The 24325-nt window shown below is 43.5% G+C and overlaps 1 protein-coding gene across 1 annotated transcript; it reads left to right on the top strand.

Annotated features, from left to right (window-relative positions):
• The first annotated feature begins 1280 nt into the window (after positions 1-1280).
• Positions 1281-23688, top strand: LOC146712338 (protein NLRC3-like). Its single transcript, XM_085452588.1, has 8 exons — positions 1281-1318; positions 1409-1487; positions 2483-2702; positions 2837-4640; positions 5725-5898; positions 10136-10309; positions 22981-23083; positions 23149-23688. The coding sequence occupies exons 1-8, from the start codon at positions 1281-1283 to the stop codon at positions 23686-23688; spliced, it is 3132 nt and encodes a 1043-aa protein (XP_085308714.1).
• Positions 23689-24325: the final 637 nt, after the last annotated feature.

The following is a 24325-nucleotide window of genomic DNA, read 5'->3' on the forward strand; positions in this document are numbered from 1 at the left end:
TCTATCGTTGGCCAAATTTATATCGTTTCTACCGTATACCGTTTATACCGCCCACCCCTAAACACACAAACAAATTCTGGAAAAAAAACACCCAAATGAGCCATGAGAAGATCAGCAGGACAATATGAAGAAGAGAAAGATGTCATGGTCCGCGGCCCGGCATCCGGGGTGCTGCTGGGATGTCCACGCCCACGAGCGTGGCTGCTAACCCCACACCTGCATCCCATCCCAGGCGATCACCAGGTGGACTATTTAATCCTGCCCTACCTGCTGCTCCACGCCAGTCCGTAGTCGCCTCTCAGCGGTAACGTACGCCTGCGGAAAAGAACTCGTATGACAAACTCTCCATCGGACCTAACACTGTTTTTTTCCCTGTGTACCCAGATCACAACTCGGCGTGTTTTTTTTTTTTTCGAGCCACCTGCCTGTCCACCTGTCCGCCTGAGATTTGGTTCACATTCAGCTTCGCCGTCTCGACCCCTTTTGGAGCTCCACCCCCCTCTGGTTCACTCGGCCCGGCTATCACCGTGAGACGCACACTCCACCTTCCCTCGTATGCTGCCTTTTTTCCGCACCCCAGTAATCTGTCTCTCTTTTTGTTTTACAGCCTCTCACAGCCCCGCTCTCGGTGTTCCCTGTGCGGTCCCTCGGTTTCTTCTGGTTTCATACGTTGTTTTTCTGGCTACCCTCACGGGACACCTTTAGTTGCAATAAAAATTACTTTCTTTATTCGCTCCTACCCTAGTGTGTGTGTTCTGCTACTGGGTCCTGCCTGCGCTCGGAACTTCGGTTCATGACAAAAGAAGTTGAATGGGGAAAAAAAGATTGTTATTAAGAGGGATTGATCCATTTGGACTAAAACAAAATCAAACAGTCACTTTACTTTTAGGATAATGGTGACAATCACCCAAGCCTTTTTTTTCACACCTTTACTGATGTGATGAGTCACATGATCAATAGAGGGTTAACAACCATCTGAAGGGACAACCCCCACTAGGGTTTGAAAACCTGGATTTCTCCACCATTTGGCTTTACAACAGAAGTTTCTCAGATGAGATGTAAAACATCTTCAGGAAACTTAGAAAGAAAATGTTTGAACTTCTTTAATGTTCTTAGACTGCCATTACCTGGTTGACAGAGAATATATTCTGACAGAAACGGCAAATGTTGCGAAGACTTTATTCTGGGATTTTGGATCAACACTGTGATTGAAGCTTTGTGTTGCTGGTGTTATATAATGCTGTTATATAAAAACATGACATAAATTTCCTTATGTCAGCATGTCAAATACCGCAGAGCAGAGCTACAGTCAAAAAAAGTTCTGAGCTGTTTTTGTAGGAAATGGAGAACGAGCAGCATCTTTGGTTGCTAGTCAGTATGTTTATTCTTGTTCATGATTCCTCCACAGAGTGGACCAGGAGAGCTCAGAGGTTCCCAGTGGTCAGTCTGCCCAGCAGCATCAAACACACCTGGAATCCATATTTATGGTCTGTACATGTACAGTTACTTTTACATCTGATGTGTTTACAGCCATTTCAATGTTGTGGCTCAGAGCTATTTGTATTTTAAAGAGAAGGTTAGTGGTCACACCCTTTCCTTTGCATTTTGTAGAATGTGAAATGTTTAGCCATTCCTCTTTGCTCTGAGCAATAATGGTGCATATAACAAGTATTATTTTTTTGGTAGCACTGGTGATAAGGTGAAGTGGGACAAATTGGAAGCACAACTAAGCACCTTTTTCAAATGAAGCTTTGGCTGGCTGGTGGGCCAAAACAATGTAGGAGCAATGTGCCTTTGCCTTTATTGGGACCGATGGCTATGTTAGCATTATCCAGTAAAGAATGTGGACTAGATAGATTTTAATAAAATTATAGATTTCTTTCTAGAACAATCTCTACACAGTGAAACTCTGATATAGAAATCAATCAAAAGGCACTCAGAAACTGGGGCAAACTCTGACAGGAAGAGGTCTGGCAGACCCAAAGCTACAACTGAATCAGAGGAAGAGTTTCTGAGTGTTAACAGCTTGTGCGATAGGCAGCTCAAAAGACAACAGCTTCAAGCACAGCTTAATAGTGGTTATAGTAAGCAAGTCTGTTTCAACTGTGGAGGAGGTGAAAGGGAGAGGAGACGTTGAGCTACAGGTTTGACAGGATTAGTTGCAGCAAGAAAGCCATTCCTAAGACATTAGAATAAGAAAAAGAGGTTTGCCTGGGATATGAAATACCACCACTAGACTACTGAAGACTGGAAGAAAAAATGGAAAAATTAGGGTGTTCTAAAACTTTTGACAGTGTACATGCTATTATTGTCTGTCTTCAATGTGTCTTCAACTTTCTTCTTTTTTAAAATTATTTTTAAAATGATTTTCAATTTGTTGTTCCTGGTCTCCCTGTCTTTTTTTGATTTTTCTCTACCTCTCACCAAACAAGTAGCGAAGGATGTTGATTGACTGGGGCATTCATATAGTATTCTGTTCCAGCTGCTGGAAGACAACATTATAATGTTTGTAAAGAATGAACTGAAGAAGATCCAGAAGGTTCTGAGCCCAGATTACCCAGAACGCTTAGAGAGTGAGAGGGGAGCAGAGAACGAGGGTGGAGATCAAGAGTTGAGGAGCAGCAGAGATGCAGTGGTGAAAATCACACTGAATTTCCTGAAGAGAATGAAGGAGGTCGAGCTGGCCCATTGTCTGCAGAGCAGTAAGAAGATTTCTCTATAGATTTAACATGGCGAATTAATGGGATATTGATTCATGTTTCATGTGATGAACAAACATGCAAAATGTGCACTTGATAACTATTGACTATTTATTTTATTTTTTTTGTTCTTTTAGAAACTTCAATTAGGGACTTGGGTTGGACTATATGTGAACTTAAATCTAATCTGAAGAAGAAGTTCCAGTGTGTGTTTGAGGGCATCGCTAAAGCAGGAAACCCAACCCTTCTGAATCAGATCTACACAGAGCTCTACATCACAGAGGGAGGGACTGCAGAGGTCAATGATGAACATGAGGTCAGACAGATTGAAACAGCATTCAAGAAACTAGATAGTCTAGAAACTACAATTGGACAAGAAGACATCTTTAAAGCCTCACTTGGAAGAGATGAACCAATCAGAACATTGCTGACAAAGGGAGTGGCTGGCATTGGGAAAACAGTCTTAACACAGAAATACACCCTGGACTGGGCTGAAGACAAAGCCAACCAGGACATCCAGTTCATATTTCCATTCACTTTCAGAGAGCTGAATGTGCTGAAAGAGGAAAAGTTCAGCTTGGTGGAACTTGTTCATCACTTCTTTACTGAAACCAAAGAAGCAGAAATCTGCAGCTTTGAAGACTTCCAGGTTGTGTTCATCTTTGATGGTCTGGATGAGTGTCGACTTCCTCTGGACTTCCACAAAACTACAATCCTAACTGACCCTAGAAAGTCCACCTCAGTGGATGTGCTGCTGATAAACCTCATCAAGGGGAAGCTACTTCCCTCTGCTCACCTCTGGATAACCACACGACCTGCAGCAGCCAATCAGATCTCACCCAAGTGTTTTGACATGGTGACAGAAATCAGAGGGTTCACTGACCCACAGAAGGAGGAGTACTTCAGGAAGAGATTCAGGGATAAGAAGCGAAGCAGCAGGATAATCTCCCACATCAAGACATCACGAAGCCTCCACATCATGTGCCACATCCCAGTCTTCTGCTGGATCACTGCTACAGTTCTGGAGGATGTGCTGAAAACCAGAAGAGGAGTGCTTCCCATGACTCTGACTGAGATGTACATCCACTTCCTGGTGGTTCAGGCTAAACGAAAGACTACAAAGTATGATGGAGGAGCTGAGACAGATCCACACTGGAGTCCAGAGAGCAGGAAGATGATCGAGTCTCTGGGAAAACTGGCTTTTGATCAGCTGCAGAAAGGAAACCTGATCTTCTATGAATCAGACCTGACAGAGTGTGGCATTGATATCAGAGCAGCCTCAGTGTGCTCAGGAGTGTTCACACAGATCTTTAAAGAGGAGAGAGGACTGTACCAGGACAAGGTGTTCTGCTTCATCCATCTGAGTGTTCAGGAGTTTCTGGCTGCTCTTCATGTCCATCTGACCTTCATCAACTCTGGACTCAATCTGCTGGAAGAACAACAAACAACCTCCAAGAAGTCTGACACAAGAGAATCTGCAGAGAAACACTTCTACCAGAGTGCTGTGAACAAGGCCTTACAGAGTCCAAATGGACACCTGGACTTGTTCCTCCGCTTCCTCCTGGGTCTTTCACTGCAGACCAATCAGACTCTCCTACAAGGCCTGCTGACACAGACAGGAAGTAGCTCACAGACCAATCAGAAAACAGTCCAGTACATCAAGATGAAGTTCGGTGAGAATCTGTCTGTAGAGAAAAGCATCAATCTGTTCCACTGTCTGAATGAACTGAATGATCGTTCTCTAGTGGAGGAGATCCAACAGTCCCTGAGTTCAGGAACTCTTTCGACAAATAAACTGTCTCCTGCTCAGTGGTCAGCTCTGGTTTTCATCCTACTGTCATCAGAAAAAGATCTGGATGTATTTGACCTGAAAAAATACTCTGCTTCAGAGGAGGCTCTTCTGAGACTTCTGCCAGTGGTCAAAGCCTCCAACAAAGCTCTGTAAGTAAACATTATTGTTCATCCATTTTTTGTCTTTAAAAGCCATCTATCCATTTTCTTCTGTTTATCCTTATCAGGTCATGGGGGCGCTGAAGCCCATCCCAGCTGTAAGAGGCTGAGAGGCAGGGTACACCTTGGTCAGCTCGCCAGTCTATCGCATGGCTAACACACAGAGAAAGACAAACATTCCCACTCACAGTCACACACCTATGGGCAATTTAGAATTACTAATTCATCTAACCCCTTAAAGCTTTTATATGATGAGTCAGATGAACTAAACATTAAACAGGACAATTCAAAAATAACTTAAACAGTGTAATGGGTGCCTCATGAAACTTTAAAACTATTGAAATAAATGAGTGTCAGCACTCACAATCAAGTATGAAATACTTCTAGTTCTTCTCGCATAAAAGGTTTTGAGTAATCAGGCCCCATCTTGTCTCAAATACTTCATAGTACAATATTACCCCACAAGAGAGTTTCAAGCTCAGATGACTGGCTTTCTTGCAGTTCCTAGAGTATTTAAGAGTAGAATGGGAGGATGAGCCTGGAAGCTGGTTCCACAGAAGAAGGGCCTGAAAGCTGAAGGCTCATCCTCCCATTCTTCTTTTAAATATCCTCGTAACCTCAAGAAAGCCAGCAGTCTGCACTATCTATTGGGGTGATACTCTAATATAAAGTTATTAAGATAAGATGGGAAATATCTTGATTATTCAAGACTTTGTATGTGAGAAGAACAATTCATGAAGAACAACTCCATGAAGAGAAGTCAGTACAGGAGAAATATGCTGTCTCTTTCTAGTCCCTGTCAGGAGTCTTGCAGCATTTTGGATCAACTGAAAGGTTCTCTGGGAGTTTTTAAGACATTCAGATAATAATGAATTGCAGTAGTCCAGCCTTGAAGCAATAAATGCATGAACCATTTTTTAGTGGCCCTCTGACACAGGATGTTTCTAATTTTAGCGATGTTGTTCAAATAGTAGAAAGCAATCCTACATATTTGTGTGTTTTTGTATGTGCATATATTATTAAATGCCATTTTGGATTATTCTAAATAGCAGTTTTTGTTTGTTTTTTCATTTAGTCTAAATGACTGTAACCTCTCGGCGAGGAGCTGTGAAGCTCTATCCTTACTTGTCGGTGCCCGGTGCTCTAGTCTGATAGAGGTGGACCTGAGCAACAATGACCTGCTTGATTCAGGAGTGGAGTTTCTGTCTGTTGGACTGAGGACTCCACACTGTACACTAGAAACTCTCAGGTCAGAATTTATAATTTTATCATTGAGAGTTTGAATTGTACATTTAACCCTTACTGAATTGTCAAGTGACCCATTTATCTTTATTTGTGTTATTACACTGTTAATTAATATGGAGATTTTCTTGAATTAGTTTTTGTCTTAGATTTGTATTAAAAAATAAATTTTTGCACTGTTCCATCTGAGTTTTGTTATTTTGTATTGTTGACATACCACTTTCCGGTAGGACTCTATAATAACGTCAGACTATTAAGCATTAGTAATGAATAAGTAAGGTGTTAGTGTTCTTCATTGATCATTTAATATCCTTAGTATGTAAATTATAAATACAGATATGGTTATCCACCTACTACTCTTACACCATGTATAGGTATCACCATCCTTATCACTGCCAGTGTCAATCTTAGCGTCTTTAGAAACACAGAAAAGAAGACCAGACACCAGCGAAGGAGGATAAGAAGGACAGACGCAACAACATTGTCATCCCCTATGTAGCCGGTGTATCAGAAAAACTCAGGAGAGTTTTCTCCAAGCATGACATCCCAGTGTATTTCAGACCCAGCAACACACTCAGACAGAAACTGGTTCACCCGAAAGACAAAACGCCAAAACACAAACTTAACAACGTGGTGTATGCTGTACAGTGCAGCGAGGAATGCTCAGACCTCTACATTGGAGAGACCAAACAGCCACTTCACAAGCGCATGGCACAACACAGAAGAGCCACCTCCACAGGACAAGACTCAGCAGTCCATCTGCATCTTAAGGATAAAGGACACTCTTTCGAGGATGCCTATGTTCACATTTTGGACAGAGAGGCGGGGGTTTACGACACCAACTCTCTGCCATCTATAATTCAGTTTTGAGATCCCTTCCCAGACGCCTTAACGCCCACTCACATCCTGGGCCATCTGATCTCAGGAATTCGCATGACAAGGTGGGGCCAGGTTTCACAATGAACACACCCGAAACTCTGGCTGATTGGGACCCACACCCAATTTCACACCTTGGCTCAGGTGATTAGAGGATCATCAGGGGGTCCTTTTGTCCCTCTGTGGGGGTCACTCCCACTAGGTTTATATCTGGGACTCTCCACCATTTGACCTTAGAACTGAAGAAGCTTCTCGGATGAGAGGTGAAACGTCTTCAAGCAACTTAAAGAAGTCCAGACGCTTTTCTTTGCAAGCTCCTTTGACTACGATGACCTGGATGACTGAGAACCTTCACAGACACTTAGCGTCTTTAGTTCTGCCACCCCCTCCTGTTTGTTTTTGTCAGTGCCACGGTCCTCAGGCCATACATCACAGCAGGTTCATCCATCTATCCATCCATCCATCCATCCATCCATCCATCTTCTTCTGTTTATCCAAGGCCGGGTCGTGGGGGCAGCAGCCTAAGCAGAGAAGCCCAGACTTCCCTCTCCCCAGTCACCTCCTCCAGCTTGTCTGGGGGAGAACACCAAGGCTTACCCAGGCCAGTCGAGAGATATAATCTCTCCAGCATGTCCTGGATCTGCTCTTCGGAGGAAGCTCATTTCCGCCGCTTGTATCCGCGATCTCATTCTTTTGGTCACTACCCACAGCTCGTGACCATAGGTGAGGGTAGGGATGTAGATCGGCCGATACATTGAGAGCTTCACTTTTACTCTCAGCTCTCTCTTCACCACGACGGATCGGTACAGTGTCCACATCACTGCAGCCACAGCACCAGTCCATCTGTCGATCTCCGGCTCACTTCTCCCATCACTCACCCTGAAACTTGAACTCCTCCACTTACTCCTCCACTTGAGTGGGCACTCCAACCTTTTCCGGTTGAGAACCATGGCCTCAGATTTAGAGGTGCTGATCCTCATTCCCACTACTTCACACTCGGCTGCCAACCGTTCCAGTGCTAGCTGGAGTCCATCACCCGATGAAGCCAACAGAACCACATCATCTGTGAAAAGCAGAGATGAGATTCTGAGACCACCTAAGTGAAAGCCTTCCACCACTTTGCTGCACCTAGAAATTCTGTCCATAAAAATTATGAACAGAATCGGTGACAAATAGCAGCCCTGGCTGAGCCCATCACCCACCGAGAATGAGTCCGACTCATTGCCGGCTATACAGACCATCTCTTGCAGCGGTTGTATAAGGATTGAATGGCCTGTAACAATGGGCCAGACACCCCATACTCCCACAGCACCTCCCACAGGATACCCGAGGGACGAACTCGAATGCCTTCTTCAATTCCACAAAACACATGTAGAGTGGTTGAGCAAACTCCAATGTGCCCTCAAGTATCCCCTCCATGAATCGCTACCTTATCGTGGTGGAGGGGTTTGTGTGTCCCAGGGATCCCTGTGGCTTTTTGGCCCCCTGGTAGGGTATCCCATGGCAAATTGGTCCTGGGTGAGGGACCAGACAAAGAGCAATTCAGAAGACCCTTACGAGCAGTGATGGGAATAACAGCGTTACAAGTAACGGCGTTACTACATTTGCTGCTGGATACCTGATAGACGGCTGGGAGAAGTTGCATGTCATATGCCTGGCAACACACTCAATGGAGGACGTTAAAGACATCTACCTTTTCGGAACCATGATAACTGGGTTCTTGCTGATTGGACCTGGCGCGGCCCTGGCTTATCGATAAATAATGAAAGCGGTTAAAGCTGCTCAAAATCACACAAGGCTGATTGATAAGGTGGGTATAACCATGAGTACTCAGACTGTGTTTATTGAATGCAATATGAACAAAATCATGGAGAAGCTCACGACTCTGCAACAGGAAATGGACAGATCTGGGGAGCAGTGATGAACATTATATCAACTGCAAAATTGGAATTCAGTTTTTTTGCCCTAAACCAAACCCAGACAACCACTATCTTTATGCGGCCTCCCCTCACCAGCTGGAAGCTCCAAGGCCGAAGCTGAAATTCAATTCAATTTCATTTATATAGTGCCAAGTCACAACAACAGTTGCCTCAAAGTGCTTTATATTGTAAGGTAGACCCTACAATAATACATAAAAAGAAAACCCCAACCATCATGTGACCCCCTATGAGCAAGCACGTTGGTGACAGTGGGAAGGAAAAACTCTCTTTTAACAGGAAAAAACCAGGTTCAGTGAGGGGCGGCCATTTGCTGCGAAAAGGGTGAAGTGAAGTGCCCACTCCGGGTCAGGGAGCCGAGTGAAGGAGTTTGAGTATCGCTGGGTCATCTGTTTCTTGGGGTTGCATAGTGTACGTCACAGGTGGAGGATATCATCACTGCCATATATCAGCCGGGAATCGGTCAGGAATTGGCCACATGTCCACCATGGTCGTGTCAGGGACCAGGCAGCCATTTTAAGTGGCTGGCTGCATCTGTATCATCTTTTTCTCTCTAATATATATCAGTCCACATTCCTGGCTGCTTCTCTCTTGCTGCCTTTTAATACACCTTCCCCCTTTTGTCTTCCTTGGTCATTGGCTAACAGTACCACAGTTTCCACCCTCTTCGCCAACAGCATTGCAGGCAGTTGTTATTCCAGGCCCTGACTGATCCAGCATATAAAACAAATTATTGATGATCTGCATTTTTTTTGGTTTGGCAGTAATTTTACACCAGATGTCCATGTTGATGCATCCTCAACATTTTTTCTAGCCTTTGACACAGCACTAGGAGTACCCTGGGGCCAAGCAGAGTAGGGTTGTGTTTGGGTTCTTTTTCATCTGGCAAACAAAGCTAAAATGTAAACAATTTAAAAAGAGCATCATTAATGTTTTAGAGTGATGCTGAAAAAATTAATTGGAGCATTTGCTACTTTGAGGATGGTCTAGTGTAAGTCATTATTTTCAGGATCTTCTAAAATCTCTCTAAAAAGTCTTCATTTGCTGCAAAATGCTGCAGAGAGATTAGAGAGAGGGAGAAAAAAGAAATCAGATCTCTCCCCCAAAAGCTTCTATTTAAGGGCTTCCTGTTAAATTCATCATAGAACTAAAATCTTTCTTTTGACAAAGTGCTGAATTATCAGGCTGTAAAGAACACATAACATCATATTCAATTTCAGGGTGGAGGCTTACTTGTAGTTCCTAGTGTTTTCAAAAGTAGATATGACACCTAGTGTTTACTGTTGTGGACTGTCACATCATAAAGCTTAATTGAATGAAATAGACGTATAATATTTTATTTGAAAAAACCCAAATTGAAAACAAAAACAAATAAAACAATCCTTCTGTGCAGTGTTTATAAGTGGATTGTTGTGTTATGTGTGTCTGCAGTCTGTCAGGCTGTCTGATCAGAGAGGAAGGATGTACTTCTCTGGCCTCGGCTCTAAGGTGCAACCCCTCCCATTTGAGGGAGTTAGACCTGAGCTACAATCACCCAGGGGTTTCAGTGACGAAGCTGCTCTCGGATGGACTGAAGGATCCAGGCTGGAGACTGGACAGCCTCAGGTATGTAAACAGCTGAAAACCCTTACTGTGTCTTTAATTCCTGTTTGTTTCATGCAGACATTACATGAACAAATAAAACACAGAAACATTTTTCATGCTTGCAACAGACAATCTAGTTTGAATATATATAAATATACTTAGAACCTGTATAATTTTATATAAAATAAAGTTACAATGGGAGGCAGAGCCTTCAGCTTTCAGGATCCTCTTTTGTGACACTAACTTCTAGTTTGGATTCAAGACTCAGACACCCTTTTTACTTTTAAGATTAGGCTTAAAATGTTCCTATTTAATAAAGTTTATAGTTGGGGCTTGATCAGGAGACCTGAATCCTCCTTTAGCTTTGCTGCAATAGACTTGGAGGCTTCCCATAATGCACTGAGCATTGCTTCTTATCTTGCCTGTTTTCATTCATTATGTGTTTATACAGTAGTCAAAGGAGCTTGTAAAGAAAAGCGTCTGGACTTCTTTAACCCTTTAGAGCCGGTCGGAGCGGGCACGCTCTGTTTTACGTAACTATTTTTAAATCCCAGTAGCTCTGCAACCACATAAGCTAGCGCAATAATTTTTTTTGCATATGAAACCGGAGGAGTTGTACTTACATCTTATGCCATCAGCTTGTCCTAGGTCCCGGTTTCCTTCCACATAAAGCTTTGCAAAAACTGCATAAAAAGCACTTGCAGCAACAAAAACATAATATTCCAGAAACACGCTTTGCCGATCCGATCAACTGTTCATAACACTTCCTATGTTGGAATAGACGTCAGCGCGAACTTTTGCATGTCCGCCATTACCTGCCCGAAACCGGAAGTGACGTCATTTTTGCGGAAATGTAGTCTTTTTTACCATCAGGGCCTCAGGGCCTATACTGCTCTTTTTAAAAGTTATGTTTGACTTCGTGACTTTCTGTGTCGTTTCTGGGATGCTTAGGACTCATATTGCACTGCTGGAAATAGTTTATTTTGATGCATATGCTGCTTTTTTGCAAATTTGCAGTATAATATTTATTTTCGTTTTTTCCTGCAGTGTATAAAAATTGGTGTATTTCAAAAATAAAACTATGAAGACACTCAAAATAAATTTCCTGTGGTGGGAAACTAACTAACTAACTTTTTTGTATTTACAGTTTTGAGGGATAAGCCTCTTAAATTTCTCTAACTACAAATATATGTTAAAAAAGCAAAAACGATTTTCAATTTTTTTGTAGTTTATTGCACTTTTTTGCAATTTATGTAATTACTATGCACTTAATGAATACATATTATTAAAATCTGGGCTATAATTGTTGTATTGATGTATAGCAACTTGAAATGCTCCCAAAAATGGCACCACAGCATGTAAAAATATAATATAAGCTCTGGCGGACTTGGTTCTATAGTAGGTCTTAAAGGGTTAAGTTGCTTGAAGACATTTCACCTCTCATCCGAGAAGCTTCTTCAGTTCTAAGGTCAAATGGTGGGGAGTCCCAGATATAAACCTAGTGGGAGTTTCCCCCCAAAGAGAAACAAAAGGACCCCCTGATGATCCTCTAATCACCTGAGCCAAGGTGTGAAATTGGGTGTGGGTCCCAATCAGCCAGAGTTTCGGGTGAGCTCATTGTGAAACCTGGCCCCACCTTATCATGCGAATTCCTGAGATCAGATGGCCCAGGATGTGAGTGGGCGTTAAGGCGTCTGGGGAGGGATCTCAAAACTGGATTATAGATGGCAGACAGTTGGTGTCGTAAACCACCGCCTCTGTTTAAAGATGGTTGCTCACAGTGGACATCACAGTGGAGCGAAATTAAAATTGGAGTAATGTCCTCAACTTCTTTGTTCCAGTTAAAAGATTTGCTGGAGCATTTTGCACAACCTGCAGACGCCTAATGGATTAGTGATTTGTCGGTCACGAACAAAATGTCTCTCAGAGCTGGATCTTTGACGTGAACGACGCAAGCCGGCTCCTTATTGCAAGCCGTGGGTTTTTTTGTTTTGTTTCTTTCTCTCACCCTCTCTCTCGCACTTTTTTTTCCGCTTCACTCCGCACGCAAGCCTTGTGCTTTGTGCTGGGAAGAGGGGGGAGGGGCAGTAGTTACACTCAGTAGCACAGGAACAGAGCCAGAGGGAGAGAGAGAGAAAGAGAGCCAGGGACAACAACGTCACATTAGAAAGGTATAGTAATCATCCACAACTATTTTCAGTTGCAGATGATAAAGGATTCAGAAAGTTTATTCATGCAGGTCCATATGACAGAGAATATGCATCTTCTTTTTGTTTTCATATTTTAATTTATATTTAATTGTGTTGTTTCACTTTAAATTTGTTTAAAAGGAAAAAGCTGAAAATTTAAATAGTTAAAAGTTGAAATGTGAATAGTTGTTTTTTGTATTATATGATTTATTTATTACATTTTATGTGGAGTGAATGTCACGGTCTGCAGACAGGCCGTGCGGTGGTGTGTGTGATGGACCCAGGTGCATACACAAGTGAGTAGACGGGAGTGGACTTAACAGAAAGCGAGCCTTTATTATGGCTGAAGACAAAGTGCACAAACAAAGCAGGGATGGCGTGACTAGACTATAACTAAACTGGGAAAACTAATACTGCGACAAACTAAGAAAACTCAGACTATGATGATCACTGCAAGGACTGACCGGGAAACCATGGAGGTGAGAACACAGACGACGCGACACAGACTGTACGAAACAGAGACTAAATACACATGAGGGAAGATCAGGGGAAGTGGATGCACACGGGGAACACAGGTGACACTGATAATCATAACAAGACACGGCAGGAGTGAACGTAACACTGATGGGAGACGGGCAAAGTAAAGCAGGAAGTACACAGAGGTTCAAACAGGAGGAGAGAGAGCACGGGGAGAACGCAGACATAACGGGCTGGGGAAAACATAGAATAAAGCACAAAGAGACGAGGGCTCATAAATACACAGAGGGGCACACAGGGGGTAAGAGTCACGAAGGGAAAACACATAAGGAACAACGTAACAGATCAACCCAGGAAGCATGGCCTAAATAAAGAACAAAATACAAAAATACATGAAAACTAAGAATACTGGGCCCACATGGCCCAGGACCATGACAGTGAATAAATAAAAGTATATTTACGGTGGCCCCTACAGACAAAGCACATACAAAATCCGAAGCTCGTAAAAACTCAGAAGCACGTAAAAACTCAGAAGCACGTACAAACACAACAGAAGTGCTCCAGGATGCTGGGCGCAGTGTTGAGCTTTTGTTACCTAGTGGCTACACAAGCCAGCAAGTACCAACGACCGGATTTGGTGTGTAGTAGTAACATGTAAATTAACTTTTTTTTTTTTTTTAATTATTTGACTATGTATGAGTGCGTGTGTATAAATACATAAACAATACACATATGCTTTCAATTGTGTAATTTAAGTGATCCAGGTAGCTCTGTTTTGGAAGTTCAGTTAATGCTAGAAATGTGTATCGGAGTTTGCACATGCTTTGGAATTTGTACGTGCTTTGTCACTAGGAGCCACCGCATATATTTATATATAAACCTATATAAATAAAACCACTTTTTTTTTTTTTACATTAGTAATTCCTTTTGTGCATAATTTTATATTATTGTTAATAATAAATTAATTAAAGCAACAAAACAACCTGAAGAGCTGGTTCTCTAAAAAGAGCCGGAAATCCCATCACTATAATGGATGCATCACTAACCCCTGAATAAAGTGTGTTCCAATAATCCAGCCTAGATGTAACAAAGGTGTGATGTGCTTTATTTTGGCTAATTGCCTCAAATTAAAAAAAGGTAGATCTTACAACAGCTCTGAACTGGCTTTCAAGTTTAAAATCTGCATCCATTTTAATTCCCAGATTAGTAATGATTGATTTAACATACTGTGCCAGGAGAACCAAGATCCATAGCAGTGGTCTCAGAAGTGCCACTATTAAACCCGATTTTTTGATCCCCATGATAGAACAGAGAAAACCCGACTCAGAGTGGTCAAAACATTTATATATATTTTTTATTCAATCATCTTCCGGAAGAGAGAGCCCTGCACAGCCCAAAGCCAGTTGCAGGATTTCTAACGTTAGAAGCTCAAGATGAGTCTCATATACGTCTTATTTTGGTACTTCACATGTCACACAGTTTCAATACAAATAACTCCTCCTACTCAGTTCCTCTTTTCTTTGTGTCTGATTTCCGGTGAAGCTGTGCACTTCCTCTTTCTAAAGTCTGTTTCCAGGGCAACCTGTCACCCTTCGCCTGAACTTAGTTTCACTCTCTGTCTGCTCCTCATATACTGCAAAAACATGCAGTTTCCTGTCAGCCTGTGACCTAGTCAAGTCTGGGCCTCTCATAAAACAATCTAATCAGCAAATAAGCATTAATAATATATATTTATTTCTTAACACCACCAAAAACCATCACTTCTGTTTTCTGCTCATTAAAATATGAAAAGTTCAAAGCCATCCAGGCCCTTATTTCATCAAGACATTTGACTAGAGGATCTACTAAGAAACCATTTACAGTGGGGCAAAAAAGTATTTAGTCAGCCACCGATTGTGCAAGTTCCCCCACTTAAAATGATGACAGAGGTCAGTAATTTGCACCAGAGGTACACTTCAACTGTGAGAGACAGAATGTGAAAAAAAAATCCATGAATTCACATGGTAGGATTTGTAAAGAATTTATTTCCAGGCTTGTGAGGTTGAGAAACACATGGTGCTGTAAATAAGTCAGCCAGAAACTTGGCCTGCATGTTTCCAATGATGTTAAACTATAACTTTCTTCCGACCGCTGCATGTGGAAAATTGATTCAGGTCTGCTTTTCACCTGAAAGTGACAAACTAAGACATGTTCATCACTGCTTAATCAACACACATCTCTCTCTCTCTCTCTCTCTCTCTGTGTTTGTGTGAACAATCCTTTCTTAAAAGCATAAAATGAAATTGTGGTTGTTTTTGGCTGATCAACACAAAACCTTCTCCCTATGATTATTTTTCATCTACAATGTAAATTCTCTTCTCAATCAGAGGCAATTACTTTTACACAGCGCACAGAAACACTGTGATGTCAGACACATTCACACTCACTTTGTCATCTGCATAAATAAATCACATGGCTGGAGATATGTGCCATGGTGATCCATAGGCATGATCACACGTTTATTTAATTATTTTCAACCCAACAAAACAAATAAACAAAAACATGATGCTGATGCTATGAACACTCCACACACATGAGTCAAGATGCAGGAAAACTGCTCATGGAAACGCTGCACACTCCAGTTATCATAGTTATCATAGCTCTGTTTCCCTCTCTTTGAGCAGTTCTCAGACAGCTCTTGATCTGATAATGTGTAGCTTGCTCATCAGCTCAGAAGAAAAACTGCAACGCAACATCACACAGTAGTTGCATGCTCTGCCCACAGCGGCAAAGTCTTACACTTTCATATTCAATACAGCTTCTCCATCATGTACTTTTAGATGTTTCATACAGGGTTCAGCATATTAGGAACCTCTCAACACCCCACAAAGCGGCGGAGAACCAAAAAAGTTCGAACTGCGCAACTCTGCGACTTAATGCTTCTGTACAAAAAACCCCACTGAGCGGCTTTGTACATCGCCCCACTTAGACGGCGAATTTTAGCCCCACTGAGCGGCCACGGACAACACCCCACTGAGCGGCGAAGACGTACAGTTATAGAGTTGGACTCTAAACTTACTCGGTGTTGCTTAGCGTGTAATATTAGCCTCGAATCCCGCCGATCGCCATTCATCGAGGAGAAAAGACAGACAGCGAATCCACAGGAACTTCCTGGCTGACGTCAGTCTTTCAGCGTGTCCCTCCTCCCCTCGGTGAATGCGATTCCAGGGCTCCGGCATCGAAGGACCAATTAATGATAGGTTTGTAGCTTGTACCTATCCGCTGGAACGTTGAAGACAATATAATTACACCGCAAAGCAAAACACAAGTAGGCAAGCTTCTTCATGTTTCTCGTGCACGGGAGAGAACCGGACAGACGCCGTTCTCTCGTCTGGCCCCAGTTTCTCTCGTCCGTTCTCCCGTACCACTGTTCTTTTATTGAGGTTACATGAATATGCATAGGTTCATTAACATATGACGTCTACATTCACACAAAGAGTACCTTGCCTGTGTGTGTGTGTGTGTGTGTGTGTATGTGTGTGTGTGTGTGTGTGTGTGAGGTCAAGATGTGACCCTGTGAAGACTCTGGTGCCAGGCGTCTATCTGAACAAAGGGCTCTTATACTTAAACAGATATACGTGTGTTTGCTATACCATAAATCAGCAAAAGAAGATACGACCTCTCCTCTGTAGGGGAGTGAACTCACTCCCCTCTTCATGCTACACAGAGTTGTTACAGACCTCTTAGGATGAGACATTCTTTCAATCTACAAATGATTATACACTTCTAAGCATATATGAGTAAATGTTTCTAAGCATAAATGACAATCAACAATACAAAACCTATCAAAGGACATGATCATATTTTGGCACAATTTCAGTCAACAGATAAGAAAAATCATTTAAGAAGTCCTTATTATATATGGGGGAACTGTAAACCACAGCAAAGAGCACTGTGTAAGAGCGACCCAGCTCAAAAACACTCAGTTCAAAGATACTAGGTGATGCTGATAAGGAAAGTGGTTTACATTTATTCTGCTTCTTAAAAACAACCGCTAGTCCTCCTCTTCTGTCTGATATTCGATGAGAGTTTAGGAAGCAGCAGTCATCTGATAAAAGATCTGTGAAAACGCTAGAATCACCAGCCCTTAACCATGTCTCAGTTATATAGAGGAAATCCAGTCCTTGGGTCATAAAGAAATAAGGGTTAAATGACTTCTAAGTGTGTATTAGTGTGTCTATATATAAAATATAAGCGAGTTTCTGGTTTTCAGACACTGCTTGGTTCATCATGTTCTGCGCAGATGTTGCTGTATTCCAAACAATGGGGAAAACAAAAGGATTATCAAAGGATAAGATTGTTGAACTTCATAAAACTGTAGGCAAAACAAAGGATATAAAAAGATATCCAGGGAATTGAGAATACCAGTCAGCAGTTTCCAAACTCTAATTAAGGAATCGAATATGAGAGATTCTATTGAAACCTTCATTTTAAATAGATATTAGCGTTGAACTCGAAAAGGTGGCTACTATGGCTAAACGTATTGAAGACCGAGTGGATTCAATACAAGCAGCTGCACGAGAGGACAGACAATCGACTATTGATCTAAAAATAAAAAAATGACCAATTCAATACAAAGCTCACAGCTGTGGAAGACAGGGGTTGCAGGAATAATATCAGACTTGTCGGCTTACTAGAAATGACAGAGGGCTTTAATACAGTCGGCTAGATCAAGGCTAATCTCACCAAGTGGATCCCATCTCTGGAGGGGCGCGACATTGACATTGAATGGGCACATCGGGTGTACGAAGTCTCGCACACTTATCTTCAGATTACTGCGGTGGCAGGACAGATCAGCTCTTCTCAAAGGTGTATATGCAAAGTATATCCAGTGAAGCATGCCCCCAACACTACTCTCCTATTCTTCCCTGACTTCATCCTGACCACAACAGCAAAAAAAAAGAGCTTCAGACAAACCTAAAACCCTAAATCAGAATGACACAAGAGCTTAGAAATGACAACCCTAACATAAGAAATTAAAAAATTACAGAATAAAACTCAAATCACTGGATCAGAGACCCAGCCCGGGAGAAAAATGTTCAGCAGCAACAACAAATTTGGGCCTATTATTGCAAACTCTAAGCAGGTATGGAGGAAAATAAAACAATGGTTAGGTGGCCCAGTTAAATTCTGCAAAAACACGCCACTATGGAATAATTTGAAGTTACTATGTGGCAGCCGACTATTTTCTCAATCCTCTTGGTCTTCACTCGGAATAAACATATTTGATGATGTATATGACGCTCAGGGACTTGGCTCATTTCAGGACTTAAGAACACGTTTCTCCCTTCCTGCATCTTCTTACTTTGTGTACTTTCAGCTGAGATCAGCTTTAAAAGCATATGGGTGATAAGTTAGCAGCGATGCAGGTGGATGCTTCTCTGGTGTCCTGGATTGTTGATTACCTGACAGGAAGACCACAATATGTACGTCTCCCACAGTGTGTGTCTGACAAGGTGATTAGCAACACAGGGGCACCACAGGGGACTGTCCTCTCCCCCTTCCTCTTCACCCTCTACACCACAGACTTCAGCCACTGCACAGAGACCTGCCATCTTCAGAAGTTTTCTGATGACTCTGCGGTGGTTGGATGCATCAGCAGGGATGATGAGACAGAGTACCGGGCTGTGGTCGACTCCTTTGTCACGTGGTGTGAGCAGAATCATCTGCAGCTCAACGTGGCAAAGACCAAGGAACTGATCGTGGACTTCAGGAAGACCAGGAAACACTTGACCCCTGTTTCAATCCAGGGGGTCAGTGTTGACATTGTGGAGGACTATAAATACCTTGGAGTACACATTGACAATAAACTGGACTGGGCTAAAAACACCACAGCACTTTACAGGAAGGGCCAGAGTCGTCTCTATTTTTTGAGGCGACTGAGGTCCTTCAACATCTGCCAGAAAATGCTGAGGATTTTCTATGAGTCTGTGGTGGCCAGTGCGATCCTTTATGCTGTTGCATGCTGGGGGAGCAGGCTGAGGGTCGCAGATGCCAACAGACTTAATAAACTGATCCGTAAGGCCAGCAATGTTGTGGGGATGGAGCTGGACTCCCTCAAGGTGGTGTCGGAGAGGCGGATGCTGTCCAAGATAAAGACAATGTTGGATAACACCTCCCACCCACTCCATGACATGTTGGTCAGTCACAGGAGCTCGTTCAGTGAGAGACTGAGATTACCGAAAAGCACCACTGAACGACACAGGAAATCATTCCTGCCTGTGGCCATCTCCCTGTACAACGCATCCACTTAACACACTGTTTGCTGCTACAACTACACATGTTTCTTTTCCAAATATTTATTTATAAGTGACTTATGTATGTATGTATGTATATATATGTATATATTGTACTATTCTTAGTTAGCGTATTGTCTGTCTTGTCTTAATGTTGGTTTAAAATGGAGCACTGTAACAAAAAATAATTTCCCCCAGGGATCAATAAAGTATTCTGATTCTGATTCTGATTCTGATATGGTGTCCCTTGGGACTGGGTGGGCAATTCCAGGCCCCGAGGGCTGGTGTCCTGCAGGTTTTAGATCTCACCTTGGGTCAACACACATGAATCACATTACTAGTTCGTTACCAGGCCTCCGGAGAACTTCAGGACGTGTTGAGGAGCTAATTTAGCCATTTAAATCAGCTGTGTTGGTTCAAGGACACATCTAAAACCTGCAGGGACACTGGCCCTCAAAACCTGGAGTTGCCCACCCCTGTACTGTACACCCCTGTTGGATACCATATTTCTAAGATTTTCAGGGCCGAGTACAATAACCTCAGTTTTATCTGAATTAGAATAGAATAGAATAGAATCCTTTAATTGTCCCACAAGGGGAAATTTGGTTGTAACAGCAGCCAAAAAGACACACATACAAAAGTTACTGACCTAAAGTTGGTCAGTGGCCGGAGAGAATGAGAGTGTGAGCCCAGCTCAATCAACACTCCTCCCTCGCCAAGAACTCACTGACACCGGTGAGACATCCCTTACACTTGTGAATATTGGTAATTTTTTCTCTAATGATAAAAGTTTAATTTGTGAAGAAGTTCATGAAGTCATTACTAGTTAACGTTAAAGGGATGGTTGGCTCAAAAGAGCTCTGACTTTTTGTCAGCCTGGCTACAGAGCTGAAGAGAAACCTGGGGTTGTTTTTATTTTCTTCAACCAGTGACAAATAGTAAGATGTTCTGGCTTTGCGGAGGGCTTTCTTATAAAGCAGCAAACTATTTCTCCAGGCTAAATGATGATCCTCTAAATTTGTGACACGCCATTTCCTCTCCAGCTTACGAGTCATCTGCTTTAGGCTGCATGTTTGAGAATTATACGATGGAGTCAGGTACTTCTGATTTGAGACCTTAGTTTTCACTGGAGCTACAGTATCCAGAGTCGTACGTAGTGAGGAGGTAAAATTATTAACAAGATAATTGACCTCTGTTGGGGTAGCGTTCAGATAGCTGCTCTGCTCTATGTTGGTACAGGGCATTGAAGATGATAACAGTGGGTAGATTACATTCTTAAACTTAGTTACAGCACTTTCAGAAAGACGTCTACTCTCCACTGCTGCATAATCAAATATTGTAAAAGTAAATATTTTCAGGAAATGATCAGACAGGAGAGGATTTTCAGGAAACACTGTTAAATGTTCAGTTTCTGTGCCATATGTTAAAACAAGATCTAGAGTTTGATTAAAGAGGTGGGTGGGTTCTTTTACATTTTGAGAGAGGCAATTGAGTATAATAAAAGATTAAATGCATGTTGAGGCTGTCATTTTTAGCATCTACATGGATGTTAAAATCACCCACAATAATTATTTTATCTGAGCTGAGCACCAAATCAGATAAAAAGTCTGAGAAATCAGAGAGAAACTGTGTAAGGCCCAGGTGGACGATATATGATAACAAGTAAGACTGCTTTCTGAGTTTTACAGCTGGGGTCGTCAAGGTTAAGCATCAGGCTTTCAAATGAATTCAAAGTCTGTCTGGGTCTTTGGTTGATTAATAGGCTGGTGTGAAAAATTGCTGCCACACCGCCCCCTGGGCCTGTGCTAAGAGGTTTCTGGTAGTTAGAATGACTCGGGGGTGTTGATTCATTTAAACTAACATAATCATCCTGCTGCAACCAGGTTTCTGTAAGGCAGAGTAAATCGATTTGTTGATCAATTATTAAGTCATGTACTAACAGAGCCTTGGAGGAGAGAGACCTAATATTTAATAATCCACATTTCACTGTTTTACTCTTTCGTTCAGATGTAGATACTGTATTGTTCTTTCTTTGTGATTGTTTATGTTTAAGTTGTTTGTTGCTGGTTTTTAATTTGTTTTTTGTCTGTTTGGAAGCTGACACAGTCTCTATGGAGTAGGGTTTTGGGGGGGTAGCAGAAGGAGAGAAGCTGCAGAGAGGTGTGTAAGACTGCAACTCTGCTTCCTGGTCCCAACTCTGAATAGTCATATTTTGGGGGGTTTAATAAATTTGTCCATATTTCTTTAAATGAGAGCTGCTCCATCCAAAGTGGGATGGATGCCGTCTCTCCTAACAAGACCAGGTTTCCTCCAGAAGGTTTGCCAATTATCTATGAAGCCCACATCGTTTCTTGGACACCACTCAGACAGCAATTTAAGGAGAACATGCGGCTAACCGTGGCTCAGGGGGTTGGGAAGCGTATCTGTAACCGGAAGGTCGCCGGTTCGATCCCCGGGCTCTCTGTCCTGGTCGTTGTGTCCTTGGGCAAGACACTTTACCCTACCGCCTACTGGTGATGGCCAGAGGGGCCGATGGCGCGATATGGCAGCCTCGCTTCTGTCAGTCTGCCCCAGGGCAGCTGTGGCTACAACTGTAGCTTGCCTCCACCAGTGTGTGAATGTGAGAGTGAATGAATAGTGGCATTGTAAAGCGCTTTGGGTGCCTTGAAAAGCGCTATATAAATCCATTATTATTATTATTATTAAACATGTCACTCCTGGTCTCTCTTGCGTTCCAGTCACTGAAGCGTTGGAGGTAGTTTGTAAGAGATTACAGGATACCCCGAACCTCAGCAACAGGACCCCTCTCAGCATCGACCAAGTGTGTTTCCTTTTGGAAATGTGTCTTCATTCCACCTACTTCACATACAAGAGTCAGTTCTACAGACAGAGACATGGGTGTGCCATGGGTTCACCAGTTTCACCCATCGTGGCCAATTTTTACATGGAAGAAGTGAAATAGAGGGCTTTGCTATCCTACACTGGACCACCAAGTCATTGGTTCAGGTATGTGGATGACACCTTGGTGAAAATCCAATCTCAGGACATACCACAATTCACTGATCACATTAACTTGGTGGACCAACACATAAAATTCACCAGGAAGGATATGAAAAGTTGCAGATTAGCCTTCTTAGACTGTGACATTTCCATCAGTAATGGGGGACTTTTAAAAGTTGATTTGTGCTGTAAACCTACACATATGATTCAGTATTTAAGGTTTCACTCTCATCATCCACTGGAGAACAAACTGTGTGTCATCAGGAGGGTGGCTGTAGCAGGTCAGCCACTAACCAGAAGGTCGGCGGTTCGATCCCGATCAGAAGAACATCACATCAAGAAGAATAAATGTGATTATCCCAGCTGGACATTTGTCAAAGCTGGGAAGGCAACCAAAGAAAGCTCCAGCCGATCCAAGAGAGAAGGACAACTGCTACCTAAGCAAAAATCCTTAGTGATCCCGTATGTGCCAGGAGTATCAGAACAGATGAGAAGCATTGTCTCTAAACAAAAATGGCTTTTAAACCCCAAAACATGCTGCGCCAAAAATTGGTCCATTACCGGTCCTGTAGTGTATGCTGTTAAGTGCCAGGAGGATTGATATGATTTATACATCAGGCAAACAACCTCTGGCTAAGCGGATGACACAACACGGAAGAGCTAACTCACCAGGCGAGGACTCGTAAGTCTATTTACACCTACAGGCCAGTGGACACTCTTTCAATGATGAAGATGTATACATCCTGGACAGGGAGGAAAGCTGGTTTGAGCGGGGATCAAAGAGGCTGTGGCGAGCCGTAGTTGGAGAGGCCGTGCGGACGCACCTGCACGGCATCTGCAATCACGCCCGCCTGGTAAAACACGGGGACTCATTGGTTGGTGTGTTGTTGTTGTGGTGTGTTTCATGTGCGGCTGGCAGCCTTACCGGAGCCAGGAAAGGGATAAGCTTGCCCAAATTGTGGCCGAAATGGCAGCAACCCAGCGGAAGCAGGCAGTAGAGGTGCGTCGCCAGCAGGAAGAGCGTCGCCAGCAGGAAGAGCTGCAGGACCAGACCGAGCGCCACCTGGAAAGGATTGGGGCTCTAGCGGCGCTGCTCTGGGCCTGGGCGCCACCCCCACAGGGGTGTCCCAACTGTGGTGAAGCGGTGGAGGAGCCACGTGAGGCACTTCAGCAGCCGGAGGTGGTAGACGTGGGGCGAGACGGTCCGCACCAGCCGGAAGAGGGGGAGCAGCCAGGTGAAGGGCTGCTCCTGCCAGGAGCGGTGGAGGAGCCGCTGCGGGAAGGGCTGCTTCAGACGGGAGCGGTAGAAGAGCCACTCCAGCCAAGAGAGGGAGGATATGAACAAGGGTCCTGTCCAGCCTGGAGTAGTGGAGCAGCTTCTCCAGCCGGAGGCGATGGAGGAGCTGCGTGGGGAGATGGAGGTCCCCGTGTCAGGGGGTCCCGCGCGACCTCGAGCTGAGAGCGAGACGCGAGCTGTTCCGACGCAACAGACGGCGGTCCAGCCACCAGTGAGCGGGGGCTCACGACTGTGCCAGCAGGGCCGTGCCGGCTCGCCAGGTGGCCAGCCACCGGACCAGGAACGCCGTCGCTGCTGGAGGTGTGCCCGGCCTCCAGACCAGCGTTGCTGCCACCACTGGAGCCGTGGACGGCCCCTGGAAGGGACTGGTTGGGGGGAGTACGTTCGGCCGGATGGCTCTCTAGCCTCAATCGGGCAATGGGGGTGTGTGGTGAGGCGTAGTCGGCGGTGCCGTGCGGACGCACCTGCACGGCATCCGCAATCACGCCCGCCTGGTAAAACACGGGGACTCAGGGGTTGGTGTTGTCTCCTCCCCCTTTTGTGAGTGTGGACGCTTCCTCTCTTTGCTCTTTAAATCCTTTGCTTCTTTTATTGATTTTTATTGATTTTTATGCTGATTTTTTCCCTTTTTTTCCCGTATGAGCTTACCTGCAATAGCTTCTGGACACTTATAGATCAATTGGACTAAAGTTTTCTTAACAGAAACAGCAAGATTTTTATAGTTACCTTATCTTCAGCGCTCCGTGTGTCTGTGGCCTACACAAAGCTGAAGCCTGATTACAGTGTCTGGGCACCGAGC

The sequence above is a fragment of the Copadichromis virginalis genome, linkage group LG3 (genome assembly GCF_057382275.1).
Source record: "Copadichromis virginalis isolate Kocher_CV1m ecotype Utaka linkage group LG3, C_Virginalis_male_GT1.1, whole genome shotgun sequence".
Classification (NCBI taxonomy): Eukaryota; Metazoa; Chordata; class Actinopteri; order Cichliformes; family Cichlidae; genus Copadichromis; species Copadichromis virginalis.